The sequence below is a fragment of the Mixophyes fleayi genome, chromosome 4 (genome assembly GCF_038048845.1).
Source record: "Mixophyes fleayi isolate aMixFle1 chromosome 4, aMixFle1.hap1, whole genome shotgun sequence".
Lineage (NCBI taxonomy): Eukaryota > Metazoa > Chordata > Amphibia > Anura > Limnodynastidae > Mixophyes > Mixophyes fleayi.
In genome coordinates this window covers 295,173,786-295,189,489 of record NC_134405.1, presented here as the reverse complement: position 1 = coordinate 295,189,489, position 15,704 = coordinate 295,173,786, and the positions used below count along the sequence as shown (strand labels likewise).

The 15,704-nt window shown below is 44.6% G+C and overlaps 1 protein-coding gene across 1 annotated transcript in view; it reads left to right on the top strand.

The window, feature by feature from the left end:
- Nucleotides 1-2,312, top strand: part of CAMLG (calcium modulating ligand) — a 32,509-nt gene extending 30,197 nt beyond the window's left edge. Inside the window, exon 4 of the mRNA XM_075209849.1 lies at nucleotides 809-2,312. Coding sequence (XP_075065950.1) covers nucleotides 809-1,000 — 192 coding nt within the window. The 3' untranslated portion in view covers nucleotides 1,001-2,312. The remainder of the gene's footprint in view (nucleotides 1-808) is intronic.
- The last annotated feature ends 13,392 nt before the right edge of the window (nucleotides 2,313-15,704 follow it).

Here is a 15,704-nt window from a genome sequence, read left to right as displayed (position 1 = left end):
TGAGGATTGAAGAAGAAATTATTTTTACCATTAATTCCTTTTCTTCAACATTCTTCATGGTAGCCCAATATTCCAATCCATGTTGTAGATACGTTTTATGTTACTATATTTTAGCAACAGCTTGGGAAGTCGCTAAAAGACAAAGGGGTAGAGGAGGAGCTACACAATATACTACCTGGGATTTGTTCTATTTTACTATCTCTACTTGACGTTATAAGTGACTAAACCATGGTAATGGTTACCATTAGAGGAAATGGAATTAACACAAGTATAATTTGCTTCTTTCTTTGGCACTTTGAAATTAATACACTGTGTTCCCTTGGCTTGTCTCACTTGAAACTAGTGGTCCAGTTTGTCACCAAGAATCCGATTAACTGTCATTCAGGTTGTCAGTCACTGTGGGGTTCAGCAGAATAACAAATTCGGATATTACTAATGGCTTGTTACCTTGATGAATCTCCTATATTGTCTTGTCATGATGTGAGTAGGGGAATGGAGATGAGCAAGAAGTCATACATGGTTTGATCGTAGGAGCCAGGGTTTCTAATATCCCATATTAGCAGTGTTGGGCTTCTGTCACACTAGACAGGAAGATTGTGCTGCCGCAGTTGTTACTATATTCTTTATGTGATCTTTAGCTATATCTTTTATAAAGGAAAAGTGATGTAATTAATAAAAGTTGCAAGAGAACATGTACAAGTCCGTTAACTGAAGGTGTAGAATGCTATAAGTTTTTAAGTGCTTAAAATATAAAGCTAGTATATTCGTTTTAAAATGTTGACCCCCTTTTATTTTTATTTTTTTTTAGGGGGAGAAAAAGATGAAGACAACTGTCCTCACTGCAGCTCTTCTGTTATCTGGAATTCCATCTGAGGTGATAAGTCGCTCCCTGGATACATACAGCAAGATGTCAGATGTTTTTACTGATCTCTGCGTTTACTTCTTCTCCTTCATCTTCAGTCATGAAATACTTTTATTTTTTGATATAGAAGACCTATGATTGTTCAGCGTTCATGGAAAGAGAAGACTTTTCTGTCTGTATTTCTGTCCAGACTGGCTAACTTTTAATTTCTTGCCAAGAGAATAGATCATCTCTGACATAACTGTTTTAAGTAACAAGCTGTGAAGACAAGCTGTCATACTAAACATCAATTGATTTTCTAATCTAGTCATATTCAAATTGAAAATATCTTACCTTTTTTTATTGCTATTCTGTTTTTTTGTTATTTTAAATAACAACCTGTACCTACACCAGGAACAGTGTATCAAAAATGTGTATCTGTTCAATTGCAATTCCATATCAAAAGGGAAATATGATAGCATGAATGCAACTAAATACTGAAGATCATCTGTTATTTTGTGGCTTGTAGTTTTTGTGATGCAGTTTCTATTTAAATATAACACTTAGATTGATCTTTCTCTAAAAGTAATATAAGTGACCCATTTATGTTTGAGTAGTACCTTGATTATTTTGTTCAAGAGTAACCAGCAATGCCAAGCTTTGTTTTTAAATTAAACTGATGCACGTAAACCTATACATGAGATGAAGCTGGAGGGCACCTACAGTTAACAATGCAGATAACTATTTTGTGAATATAGTCAATATCCATAAGATTGCAGCCTATAATGTCACTGGTTCCTATTTTGTTTGTATTTGCTACATTGTTATGAATTTTGGTTTAGCCTGCAAACATTTGTTTCAGGACTTTATTCTCAGTGATGTTGATGGTTTTATTCTTATTGATATTGATTTAGCACTTAGTATCTTGTGCCTAGTGATTTGGTGGGCCACATGTTTAGGAAAATTAGTAAACCCAAAATATTGCACTTTAATTTTGTGTATGCCGATGTCCACATAATAAAATGTTAAATCTAACTTTCACTTGAGTCAGGGCATGAAAGAAGGCTTACCCAGAATGCACCTAAGGCCACTCCTTCCTGCCAGGTGTCTTCTTTCCTGTCCTTCCTAAGTGAGGTGTGTAGCTAGTTTCTTTTTTGTTTTACATAAGAGGGCTTATTTGCAACTATAATATTCGCTGGCAGGAGGAATAGAGTTGCTATTCCTGAAGCCGCCCCCCTGTTATTATACAAAACAGTGAAGAGAGGCGACACAAATGAGCAGGAGTGGAAATTGCTTCCCATGAAAGTGCCCAGAAAAAGTTAATGGGAAGCTGTATGCATATTGGGCCTGATTCATCTTCAACTGCAATGTGGATGCAACTTGCGTTTAAAAAAAAAAAATACATGTAACTTGTGAGCATGTAAGCCTATATTCAATTACAAGTATATCTTGAGCAATGTTTCCATTTTAATCTGGGTATATTCCATTAGTAAGCAATCTCACGTTTCAAAAGGAAGACACTCTGATGAAATCCACTTATTAGGCCAGTGGATCCCAAAATTTTTCAGTTCAAGGTACCCTTAGGCTCTCCATAATTTTTTTAAGTCACCCCTAAGCTAAAATAACTACCAAGTGGTCCCCCGCCTTGCTTACCACTGACCCTGGCTAAGGCACCCCTGTGAGATCACTGAGGCATCCCAGGGAGCCTAGGCGCACAGTTTGGGAACCACTGTATTAGGTTGAGGAAATTTAAATGGTAACTGTCGATGACTTTTTTTTTTTTAATAATATAAAATACAATATTCCCACACAACAGAATTATAGAAATAATATCCCAGTTGTTATAATACTTAATAGTTTACTTTGAATACACAGTTAATATATTATGCCAGTTTTAGCATTGCTTTTATAATACAGCTTCCAGGTGTGGTCAATTTATGAAAACAAAATATATACCTGCTCTAGAAAGCCACCATTCAAAGTAGGTTCCAGCTCATTGTGTATTTAAATAGTGTCATTTAGAATTATTCTGTTCCCATACCAACTTGAAATGAAAATATTTGTGATTGTAGTGTACCATGTAACAGATCGATAAAACTTTCCCACACTTTAAAGAATTCACTTACTTGATTCTTTGTATGAAGAGAGGACTCAAGGCAGTTCTAAGTGCAAACATTTTTTTTGCATGAAAAACATTGAAGGATAGTGGCTGTTCCTGTGCCGACATTTGCAAAATATTATTTTGAGTGACGGAAGCAGAAATAATCAAAAGTAACTTTCTGCTACCCTTTTTGATACTAGAAGACCATCACGATCAAAAGAGATGTGGAAGCATACTGATGAACCTGCTGACAAAAAACGCCTACTATACTGACATTCCCACATACAGTATAAAAATTAGGCCTTTGGAGTATATTTCGAACCCGAATCAGATAAACCCATAATGTAACAACGATACGGGGACAAGTAACCCCTATGTAAGATCTTACAGAACATTTCCCTATACGTACTAGCGTATAGAAAATAAAATTGCATTAAAAATCATATCCAAGTCACCTGGGGAAAAAAAATAAAAAAATTCAATAAGACAAATCCGAGCAAGTTTTCGTAAACGCAAACATCGTTTGTAAAAGTTAATAATGAACACTAGTTGCCGCCTGACTAAATAAGGGGTTTGAGACCAATCTGGAACTGAAAAATGTTTAATGACAAAAGAATCCTAATGTTGAGCCTGATGTACTTCAAAAGCATGGGTATAAGGAAACTCCAATTTAGTAATAATCTGGGCTGTAGTAAGTGGTTTTCTAACTTTCTAATCCACCAACGGTCCAATATTGAAAGTTCCACTTCTCTGCCATGTATTAAATGGATATTCAGGTTTCCCATCTTGAAAACTACGATTTTTCAAAAATGGTAAATGTAGCGAGTAAGTACAATTAAGATCATACTTAATTTGAGTTGCTTGCCAAACTTCCCTTGCGGTAAATAGGGGATTATCAAACCATTCTTCCAAAAGCTGTTGTGTATATCAATGCAAGACAGAGACCAAACTACAAATAGTCAAAAAGAGCTATCAGCTTCCAAGTTGACATAAACATCTTGATCATGAAGCCATTCACAAATATACCTAAAGATACCAGCATATGATTGTATAATTTCAAGTTAGGGAATTTAATTTCACCTCTAGATAGAGGCTGTTGTAACTTAAGCAAACTAATACTGCACCTCTAGGTTTGCCAAATAACTGGCTAAGGCGATTGTGGCAATATTTGTAACTGATATAAAAGTTTTCGAAAGATAGTCATTTTTATCAAATTTGCTCGACCTAAATGCGAAAGGGGTAGATGAGTCCAACTCCGAAGTTGAGCAGTGATCTCTCTTGATAGTACTAACATTCAGAGAATAAAGGCTATTTATATTTTTAGGAAGATAAATCCCCAAGTATGTAAGCAAACAAGTCGCCCACATAAGCTTAAAGGCTCTACCCCATGTTGGTTTTTGAAGACACCCCCAAAACCATTGCCACAGATTTCTCCCTATAACTTTTAAATCCAGAAATTTTCCCAAACTACAAGCTTATCGAACACAGATGGCAGCGAAAGATGTGAACCTGAAAGAAATAATAGAAGATCATTGACAAAAGCTACCATTTTTACTTCCTCCGCCAGCAAGGAAATTCTATTTTCCTTGAAAATAGCTGTTTAAAACCCAAATCCTTGAGTTAAAATAATAAGAGAGAGAGCTTCATGTTCACCATAAATTGAATTGTCAGTAATGTTCTACGAACATGGGGCAATGGATTGAAAAAATATTCCAGACAGTACCAGAGAAATTAAAATTGTTAAAACACTGAAAATGCAGAGGACAACTGAATTAATGTCTGAGGCATCTGACTACAGTGGAAACAAGCAAAGGAAAATGGCTATGCCTATGGATGGCAAATACTCCAAGAATAGGTTGGCGGTATTACACTCTCAGTCCAAGGTGAAGGCTCAACATAGCACCAACGGTCAGGAGAGAAAATGCATCCAAGAGTTATAGAGAGGCAAATGTCTGGGGAAAAAAAACCATGGCTTCAATCATCCAAGGCAAACTTAACAATGGGTTATTCCCTTCTAGCTTTGGGTAGAGACTGGAAATAAACATGCCCCTAGATATTCTACAATGCTGTTCCTACTATACTGTTGTGGCTCTACCTGTCTCTTGATAAGGATAGGGTGGACAGATAGTGTGCTGTATTGTTATATACACATGAAAGTGCTTAGTTTAGAACGTTCCATACACTGTTATTTGGCTGAAGTAGGTCTGTAGAAAATAAAGGAAATTGACAACAATACAATATTTCCTGTTGCTCTTCCAAGAATTTCATCAAGTTTAACTCTAATAAAATATACTAATAACAAATTTGGAACTGAAAACTGACAGATTTAAAAGATTCAAAAAAAATGAAATACTCTTTCATGTATCCTATTTCAAATATTACCAAAGCTAGAAGCCCTTTCTCAACAGAAAATCAGAATAATAGAATTTTCCTTTCCCAACTCCATGGCAGGCCTTACAATGGGTTATTACCCTGATCAGGGACCTCCGTTTGCCGTGTATGATCCTTGCCTGTACCTTGAATATGTATTTTTGCCTGTGCCCCTGACCCTTTGGCTTGAACCTCTGATACTGCTGATTTGCTCGTGATCCCGACCCCTGGCGTGTTTTCTGACGATTCTATCTAGCAAGTGACCCCTGACCTCGGCCTGTTCTCTGGATATTCTGTCTGCCATAACCCTCTGCTCCTGGGTTCTCCACAGCCGGTACACATCACACAACCTTTTGTTAGTCTGCGGCCAAGTCTGTCCCCACCACTAGGGGCTCCAGTGAACACCGGATTTCAGAGTAGATTCCGGGTGTTGTTTTGCTGGCTGGATGGGTTCCTGACATAATCGGCCATAATCTTTGGAGAATTCGCTTCCATGGATGATAACGGGGCGAACCTTTCTCCAGCCCAAGTTCTGGCAGGTCAGATCCAATCCATCTCACAAGTGGTCCAGAATCTGGTTCAACGTCTGTCTGCTCAGGAAGAGGCCACTAGAGCCGTGCAAGTCCAAATCCAGCAAAACCCATCAGCTCCTGCCGTGGAGCCCAAGCTGAACTTGCCGGATCGATTCTCTGGGGACAGAAGTCTCTTCCGTAACTTTGAGAGTTGTAAACTTTACTTCCGTCTCCGACCCCGCTCCTCCAGCTCTGAACAACAAAGAGTGGGTATAATAATTTTGTTGCTTCAGGGGGACCCGCAGTCCTGGGCCTTGAGCTTGCCTTCCGACAGTCCTTTGCTGAGGTCTGTGGATTCGTTTTTTGAAGCCCTAGGCCTCCTGTATGATGACCCGGATCGGGTAGCTTCCGCTGAGGCCCACCTCAGATCCCTAAAACAAGGCCGACGTTCTGCAGAAGAATACGCTGCCGAATTCCGGCGCTGTGTCACGGGCACTAGGAGCCTTTACCCAGGGATCACCAGGTGGTAAGCTTACCAGAGCAATGTAGATGGTAATAGTGTACTCTGGTAGCAGGGTGATCACGGAACAGGCAATAGTAGATGATGAGATGCTCAGGAAAGTCTATGACTAGCAGCACTGGTAATATGGAGGTGATAATACACGAGGAACTGTATGGACAAGGGCAAGTGGAGGTAGTCAGTGGTCTGCGTTAGCAAGTTGTACCACTGCTATAGTGAGGAGGAATGTCCAACAGAAACGAGGAGGTGATGAGAGTCAGCGGTCTGCGGATAGCAAGTGGTACCGCTGTCTGAGTGAAGGAATGGAATCCAAGTGGAGGTATCGGGGAAGTCAGTGGTCTGCGGTAGCAAGTTGTACCACTGCTATGTGAGAGGAATGGAACAGGTGATACTGGAACAGGAATCAGTGGTCTGCCTTCAGCAAGTTGTACCACTGAAAATATATGTGAGGAGGTGTACGGGGAGAGACTGCAACACAGGATGTACACGGGCACATTAAACACGATCCACAGTAATATGCACAATATATATAAATGACTGAACAGGTCTGCAAATATAGGAAGTCTCTGAAGTAGTCCAGCACAAGGTAACACAGTCAATGATGGCAAAAGACTCAGCGGATTGCAGACTCCAGAGGAGAACCAACACAGTCCAGCAAGATATGCAATACACCAGCACAGTCAATGAGAAGTATGCATACCGTGGTTCAGAAGGCAGTCAGACAGAAGTGCAGTGATACCTGGGCGGCAGGAGGCCGACAGGATGAGAAGTCCCTGGATGTAAGAAGCAGGAGTCTAGTAGGTGCAGCGCACAGGTAAGTAGACCAACAGGGACACGAATCCAATGCTGACAGGAGGTTAGTGACCAGGGGAACCAGGAAGGCGTGGAGAGCGGATCAGCAGTGGATGGACGATAGGACTGGCAGCGGCAGCAGGACTCTGCGGACCCACGGGAGAGATGAGATGAGGCTGAGGTGCACAGGAGCAGCGGATAGGAATCAGCTTGCAGTCACGATGATGAACACAGGCGAGTTGCCAGCTGGAGGCTGTAGTGCACGGAGGCAGCGGATAGGAATCAGCTCACGGTCACGATGATGAACACAGGCGAGTTGCCAGCTGGAGGCTGTAGTGCACGGAGGCAGCGGATAGGAATCAGCTCACGGTCACGATGATGAACACAGGCGAGTTGCCAGCTGGAGGCTGTAGTGCACGGAGGCAGCGGATAGGAATCAGCTCACGGTCACGATGATGAACACAGGCGAGTTGCCAGCTGGAGGCTGTAGTGCACGGAGGCAGCGGATAGGAATCAGCTCACGGTCACGATGATGAACACAGGCGAGTTGCCAGCTGGAGGCTGTAGTGCACGGAGGCAGCGGATAGGAATCAGCTCACAGTCACGATGATGAACACAGACGAGTTGCAAGCTGGAGACTGCAGTGCACGGAGGCAGCGGCTAGGAATCAGCTCACAGACTTGATGATGAACAGGTGAGTGGATAAGGAGAGAAGGCTGTAATGCCCGGAGGCAGCGGATAGGAATCAGCAAACAGTCACAATGGAATATAATAGCGTTGAAGTGGTATAGGAGACTGTAGTGCACGGAGGCAGCGGATAGGAATCAGCAAACAGTCACTATGGAATATAATAGCGTTGAAGTGGTATAGGAGACTGTAGTGCACGGAGGCAGCGGATAGGAATCAGCAAACAGTCACGATGATACAGTTGATGGTAGAAGTGGTATGGGAACCACAGTAGTAGAAGTGGTTAGGAAACCACAGAGGTAGAAGTGGTTTGGAAACCACAGGAATCAGCAGCGCTGAATACACGAGGAAACACAGGAACACCTTCAGAGGCTCATGGGGAATGAGACTCCAAGATCAGGCAACGTGGTGTTGACCACAGGTGCTTAATATAGGGAGTGTTGCCTGATCTGCCAATTGAGTTAAAGGGACATACACTGAAGTATAGGAAAGGGCTGCGCATGCGCAGACCCTCAGGATGGAGGACGACCACGGTTCCTAAATGTCCGGGAAGAGGCACTCACGGTCCGGTGAGTGACACGCTGGTCCACTGACAGTGATTGGAATGATCCAGCTTTACTCAGCCAGTTCCGTTTGGGGTTATCAGAACAAATAAAGGATTCCCTGGTACAGTACCCTTCACCTACTTCCCTGGAGGGACTTATGCAGCTCACAATCAAAATTGATAGATGCCTCAAGGAAAGAAGAGCTGAGAAGGAAGCACCCACTCCCAGTACATTCCTTTCTGTGCCTCCTAATATGGAAACTGCGGAACCTATGCAGCTAGTCGCCTATCGCCTCTCCCAGTAAGAGAACTAGGAGACGCAGGCCTCTGCCTATATTGTGGAACCAAAGGTCACCTTTTGCGCTCCTGTCCCAACAAGTCGGGAAAAGATCAGGCCTAGAGAAGGTGGAAGAGATTCATCTAGGTCTGCAGTTCATTTCTTCCAAAAATGCATTAATAGTTCCCGCTCATCTTTCCTGTGGATCACATTCCTCAGTCATCTCAGCATTTATTGATAGCGGTGCCGCAGGCAACTTTCTGGATATCAGTTTTGCCAAATCCATTGGAATCCCTTTCATGAAAATGAATTCCGCTATCACCGTCTGTGGTTTGGATGGGGGTCCCTTACCCGGAGGTAGGATTTCCTTCACGACTCCATCATTACAACTTACAGTTGGGTCTCTTCATTCCGAAACCCTGTCTCTTCTCCTCATTGATTGCCCTTCCGTTCCACTAATTCTGGGTCATCCCTGGTTCCACCTCCATAACCCAGTGATTGACTGGAATCTTGGAGAAATTACTCGTTGCAGAACTCACTGTTCTTAAAATTGTTTGGCCATGTCTCTTCGGCTTCTGCAGCCGCTACCGGATCAACTGCTTTCTGCATATCGTGAATTCCAGGACGTGTTTTCCAAGAAGGCGGCTGATTTTCTACCTCCGCATAGAGACTTTGATTGTGCCATTGATTTACTTCCAGGATCCAAGTTGCCCAAAGGAAGGTTATACTCCCTTTCTGGCCCTGATACTAAAGCAATGCAAGATTATGTGGAGGAAAACTTGCAGAAAGGGTTCATCAGACCTTCAAGGTCTCCTGTAGGAGCGGGGTGTTTTTTCGTGTCTAAAAAGAACGGTAGTCTACGCCCATGCATCGGCTTTCGTGGTTTGAACAAGATCACCGTCAAAAACACATATCCGCTCCCGCTCATCTCTGTCCTGTTTGACCAGCTGATGAATGCTACCATATACACCAAGATTGATCTCCGTGGCGCCTACAATCTCATACGCATCAGGGAGGGCGATGAGTGGAAGACGGCCTTCAACACTCAATCTGGCCATTATGAGTATTTGGTCATGCCCTTCGGCCTGTGTAATGCGCCTGCAATCTTCCAGGGTCTCATTAATGAGGTTCTCCGTGAGTTCCTGGGTCATTTCGTGGTCTCTCCCTCAACATCGTAATCATGTCAAACAGGTTCTGCTTAAACTCAGAGCATCATCTTTTCGCCAAACTTGAAAAGTGCGAATTCAATGTAAAAAAGGTGTCATTCCCAGGATACGTAATTTCTCACAATGGATTTTCTATGGATCCTAGTAAAGTCCAAGCCATCCTGGAGTGGGTACGTCCCACTAATCTGAAAGCGATTCAAAGATTCCTGGGCTTCGCAAGTTACTATCGGAGATTCATTCAGGCTTTTTCTGATCTAGTGGCTCCCATCACTGCTCTTTCCCACAAAGGGGCGGATCCCTGTAATTGGTCATCAGAGGCCATTGTATCATTCGAAGCTCTTAAAAATGCTTTCACTACTGCTCCGGTCCTCAAGCATCCTTATCCGTAGTTGCCATTTATTCTGAAAGTGGATGCCTCGGAAGTAGGCGCTGGTGCTCTCTTGTCCCAGAGGGACCCCCAGTGATCATAAAGTGCATCCATTTGCCTTCTTTTCACGCAAGTTTTTGTCTGCCAAAGTCAACTACGATGTGGGCAATCGGGATCTACTGGCAATGAAGTGGGCGTTCGAGGAGTGGCGTCACTGGCTTGAGGGAGCAGTTCATACAATTTCAGTCTTCACTGATCATAAAAACCTGTTGTACATTGAGTCTGCCAAACGGTTAAACTCCAGACAAGCTCAATGGGCCTTATTCTGTACCCGTTTCAATTTTGTCCTAACCTACAGACCTGGTTCTAAGAATACAAAGGCGGATGCTTTGTCCAGGAGCTTTCTGCCTCATCAACTACCCACTGGTGAACCACCACCAATAATTCCGGCTTCTATCGTTCACGCTGGGCTGACCCAGGACTTAGGAAACACCATTCGCCAATTTCAGAAGATAGCCCCTGCTGAAACACCTGCGGGGCGCCTTTTTGTGCCGGTGCATCTTCGTAGAGCTGTCCTCACTGAGGTCCATGAGAATAAATCGGCCGGGCATCCGGGTATCTCCAAAACCCTTGAAATCCTTACACATTCTGTATGATGGTCTTCACTGTCCTCGGATGTTGAGAGCTTTGTCCGCACTTGTGAAGATTGTGCAAAATATAAAACCTCCAGAATCTCTCCTTCAGGCCCACTTATGCCTTTGTCTACGCCTATGAGGGGAAAATCCATTTCTTGGTTCAATGGAAAGGTCGTGGCCCGGAGGAAAGATCCTGGATTCCGTGGAGACGCTTGCACGCCCGCAAAGTCATTGAAGAATTTTTCAAACAATTCCCAATTCCCTGGAAAACCTGGTTGTCGGGGTCCTTTGACCCCTCCTCAAGGGGGAGTACTGTTACCGCGACTCGTCTCCTGGACTCCCCGGCCTCCCTGCCGTCACCTTGATGACCGGGACGTCACTTCCGGCCGTTGCCAAGGCAACAATCGGACGCTTCCTCCTCAGCGCCGCGTCCCGGCAATGAAAGAAAGCCGGGCGCGTGCGCAAATCAGCTCCACTAGCCTGCGGGCTAATTAATGATTATAATCTAAACATATGCAGGGGGCTGTGTATACTTCAGAGCCAGGCTCTGATTGGCTGCTTGTAGTATTTAAGGCACGAAGGGCTTGGCCTCCCTGCTGGTTATAGCTTCCAGACTTCTGTGTTACTGCCTGCTGCTGTGCTGTTGGTGTTTAACCTTTGGACCTCCGTTTGCCATGTATGACCCCTGCCTGTACCTTGAATTTGTCTTTTTGCCTGTGCCCTTGACCTTTTGGCTTAAACCTCTTATACTGGTGATTTGCTCGAGACCCCAACCCCTGGCATGTTTTCTGACGATTCTATCTAGCAATTGACCCCTGACCTCGGCCTGTTCTCTGGATACGATGTCTGCCATAACACTCTGCTCCTGGGTTCTCCACAGCCGGTACACATCACACGACCCTTTGTTAGTCTGCGGCCAAGTCTGTCCCCACCACTAGGGGCTCCAGTGAACAGACTTTTGGAGTAGATTCCAGGTGTTGTTGTGCTGGCTGGAGGGGTTCCTGACATCAGATGCCTGTTCTTCGTGTTCTCTACCTCAGTAGGAAGGATCCGGCTCCCTTCAGTCTCTACGAACTACCACTGCTCCAGTGGCTCTATTGCTATTATCTGGAGTTACCATCATCGTGTCAGCTGCAGTTCTACATCTTCTCTCCATTGCCTATAAACTTCCGTTGTTCCAGTGACTCTGTTGCTAATATCCTGAGTTACTATTGTCGTGTCAGCTCAGTTCCACCTCTACTCTATTATCTATATTGGACGACCGCTGCACCAGTGATTCTATTGCCGCTAGTCCTACTTACCTCTGGTGTCCAGATTCATCTGTCTCCTCTGCTCCTGGCTCCTCCTACCTCTGCCCGGCGCACTCTCAGACGACCGCGACCTATGGGCGGCTGAGACCATAACTCCTTGCGGGGGGTTCTGGTGAATACCACCTACCTGTTAGACTCCGCACTCCTGAGTGACCCGTATCAAAACCTGGCAGAACCAGGGGATCCTGTAAACATCATCAGGTTTTGTGACAGTAAGAACAGGCCAAAGAATGTCTGATCCCCTGGTGGGTCCTTCCGCTAAAGACATGCTACAGCATTTAATTGGACGAGTTGAGAAGCAGGGCAATACCCAGCACCAGTTACTACAGTGCTTTCAAACCCTGGCTGGCCGCTTGGATACCTTGCAAGCTGCTGAGCCTTCCGCCTCAGTTTCTCTTTCAGAACAACCTCTAGGTCATCAGGCATCAGCCGCGACCACCTCCACTCTTAGGTTACCTACTCCTGCAAAATTTGACAGGGATCCTAAGATCTATTGTGGTTTCCTAAAACAATGTTCAATTCAGTTTGAGCTATAGTCACAGAATTTCCCAACTGGCAGGACCAAGGTAGTCTATGTTGTAACCCTCTTGACTGGTCAAGCCTTAGCCTGGGCCTCTCCCCTCTGGGAGAGAGATGACCCCCTCCTTAGCAACTATGTCTCTTTTTTGGCCACTTTCTGCCGGGTTTTTGATGAGCCTGGCCGAGTCTCTTCGGCTTCTGCTGGTATCCTGAGGCTACGCCAAAGGAACCGCTCGGTAGCACAATATGTCATTGAATTTTGTACCCTTTCCTCTGAGTTAACTTGGAATAATGATGCCCAGTAGCAGTCTTCTGGCAGGGGTTGTCTGACCATATAAAAGATGTGTTGGCCTCATATGAACTTCCCATTACCTTGGACGCCATCATCTCCCTATGCAACAGTGTGGACTTACATTTTCAGGAGAGATCCGCAGAGAAGGATCAGTCTCGTTGCACAGCTTTCAGACTGGCTTTCAACCACCCTCATCCATCCCTGAAGAACCCATGCAAATCGGGAGTGCCCGCTTAACTTCAGATGAGCGAGACAGAAGACAACGAGACAATCTTTGTATTTATTGTGGTGAGCCTGGTCATTTTCTGAACTCTTGTCCCAAGATGCCGGGAAATGCCAAACCCTAATCTGTTGCGGGAAGGTCAGGTTGGGATCCTCCTCATTTACAATATGCACCATTCCAGTTTCCCTGTGATGTGAGTCCTCAGAATACCATTCTCAAGCTTTACTAGACCCTGGATCTGCTGGGAATTTCATCTTACAATCACTATTTTCACAGTGGTCTCCACCCACACGCTCTTTAGAGACGCCGGTCATCATTTCTGCCATTGATGGCTCTCAACTCCCCAGAGGTGTGATTCGCCAAACTAGACCTCTCACCCTCTGAATTGGAGCCCTTCATTCTGAGGAGATCTAGTTTCTTGTGTTACCTTGTACTACTACACCCATCATTTTGGGTCTCCCATGACTTTGTTTGCACTCTCCACAACTGGATTGGAGCACCTCTGAGATCCTCGCCTGGTGGCCCTATAGCTGTTCCTGCTGCCTAACTTTGGTAAAACCTCTGCAGTCTCTACTTCTGCACCTTGTTCTCCTCAAGTCTGCCTCCTCATTATCAGGTTTTCTCAGACGTCTTTGACAAGGGCCGGGCTGAATTGCTTCCTCCACACCGTCCATGGGATTGTCCCATAGATCTACTGCTAGGGAAGAATCCTCCCCAAGGACGTGTATACCCTCTTTCCCAACCCGAGACCCAGGCAATGTCTGCTTTTGTTAAAGAGAACCTCCAGAGGGGTTTCATCAGGCCCTCAGTGTCTCCAGCCGGTGCTGGGTTCTTTTTCGTAAAGAAGAAAGATGGGTCATTGTGACCTTGTATTGATTATCGTGGACTGAATGCTGTTACCATCAAAAACCGCTATCTTATTCCTCTCATCACTGAATTGTTTGACCACATCAAAGGAGCTAAGATCTCTAAATTGGATCTTCAAGGTGCCTACAACCTCATTCGCATTCGGTCGAATGGAAGACCGCATTCAATACTCGCGAAGTGCATTGCGAGTGTCTAGGCATGCCCTTCGGCCTCTGTAATGCCCCGGCAGTTTTCAAAAGTTTTAGCAATGAGATCTTCAGTGACCTACTATACTCCTATGTAGTTGTATATCAGTGAGGTGCTTCCCAGACTCCGGAGAAATCAACTGTATTGTAAATTAGAGAAATGCTTCTTCGTGGCCACCTCTATGCCCTTCCTAGGTTATATCATCTCAGCATCTGGTCTTCGCATGGATCCAGAGAAGGTTCAGGCCATTCTGAATTGGCCGCGTCCTTCCACCCTTAAGGCTGTTCAGCGCTTCTTGGGCTTCTCAAACTACTACAGGCAGTTTATTCAAAACTATTCTACTGTTGTCGCTCCTATCACTGTTCTCACCCTAAAAGGAGCCAATACCAAGGACTGGCCGGTAGACGCACAAAAGGCTTTTTCATTTCTCAAGCAAGTCTTTTCCTCTGCTCCTATTCTCTGGCAACTGGACCTCATCCAAGCCTTTTCCCTAAAGGTAAACGCCTTGGCAGTTGGAGTAGGCGCCATCCTCTCTCAGAGATCACCGTTTAACAGATTCGTACCCTGCACCTTCTTCTCATGCAAGTTCCTACCTGCTGAACGAAACTACACCATAGGCGATAAGGAGTTGCTGGCGATGAAACTGGCCCTCTCTGAGTGGCGTTATCTCCTGGAGGGAGCTCAACATGTGGTCACCATCTTCACTGATCATAATAATCTTTTATATCTAGAAATGGCCCAATGTCTCAATCCTCTGCAGGCCCGGTGGTCGCTTTTCTTCTCTCGTTTTAGCCTCCATGTGACCTTCAAATCGGATCATTTAAACAAAAAAGCTGATACGCTCTCTCAAGTCTTCGACTCCAGTCTAGACTCCGATCCACTGGCTCTCCTCCTCCTGGGAAAACCTTTGTCCCTACCTCTCTTCAGAAGAAGTTGTTGCATTGGTACCACACCTCCAGATTCACCGGATATGATGGCTTCAGTTAAACCTATGAGATTGTGTCTCGGTCATATTGGTGGCCCTCTCTTCGTTCTGAAACCAAGGAGTTCCTGTCCGCCTGCAATATTTGTGCCCAGCACAAGTCTCATCTGGCTCCAATGGGTCCTCTATTATCTCTTCCAGTGCTGTCTAAACCCTGGACACATATTAGCATGGAGTTTGTCACCGGCGTTCCTTCCAGCAAAGGTTTTAATACCATTTTTGGGTCGTTGTGGACCGCTTCTCTTGAATGGCTCATTTCGTACCTCTGGTGGGTCTTCCTTCCTCCTCAGTTTTGGAAAAACATTTCGTCAAAGAGATCTTCCGTCTCCATGGTTGTCCTCAGGAGATTGTGTCCGACAGAGGGGTCCAGTTTACTTCTAAATTCTGGCATGCTATGTGTAAAAGTCTGGGTATCCAAATCAACTTCTCCGCCTATCATCCTTAGTCCAATGGCCAAACGGAGAGAGTGAATCAAAATCTAGAGACCTTTATCAGAATATTTTCCTCCAACCA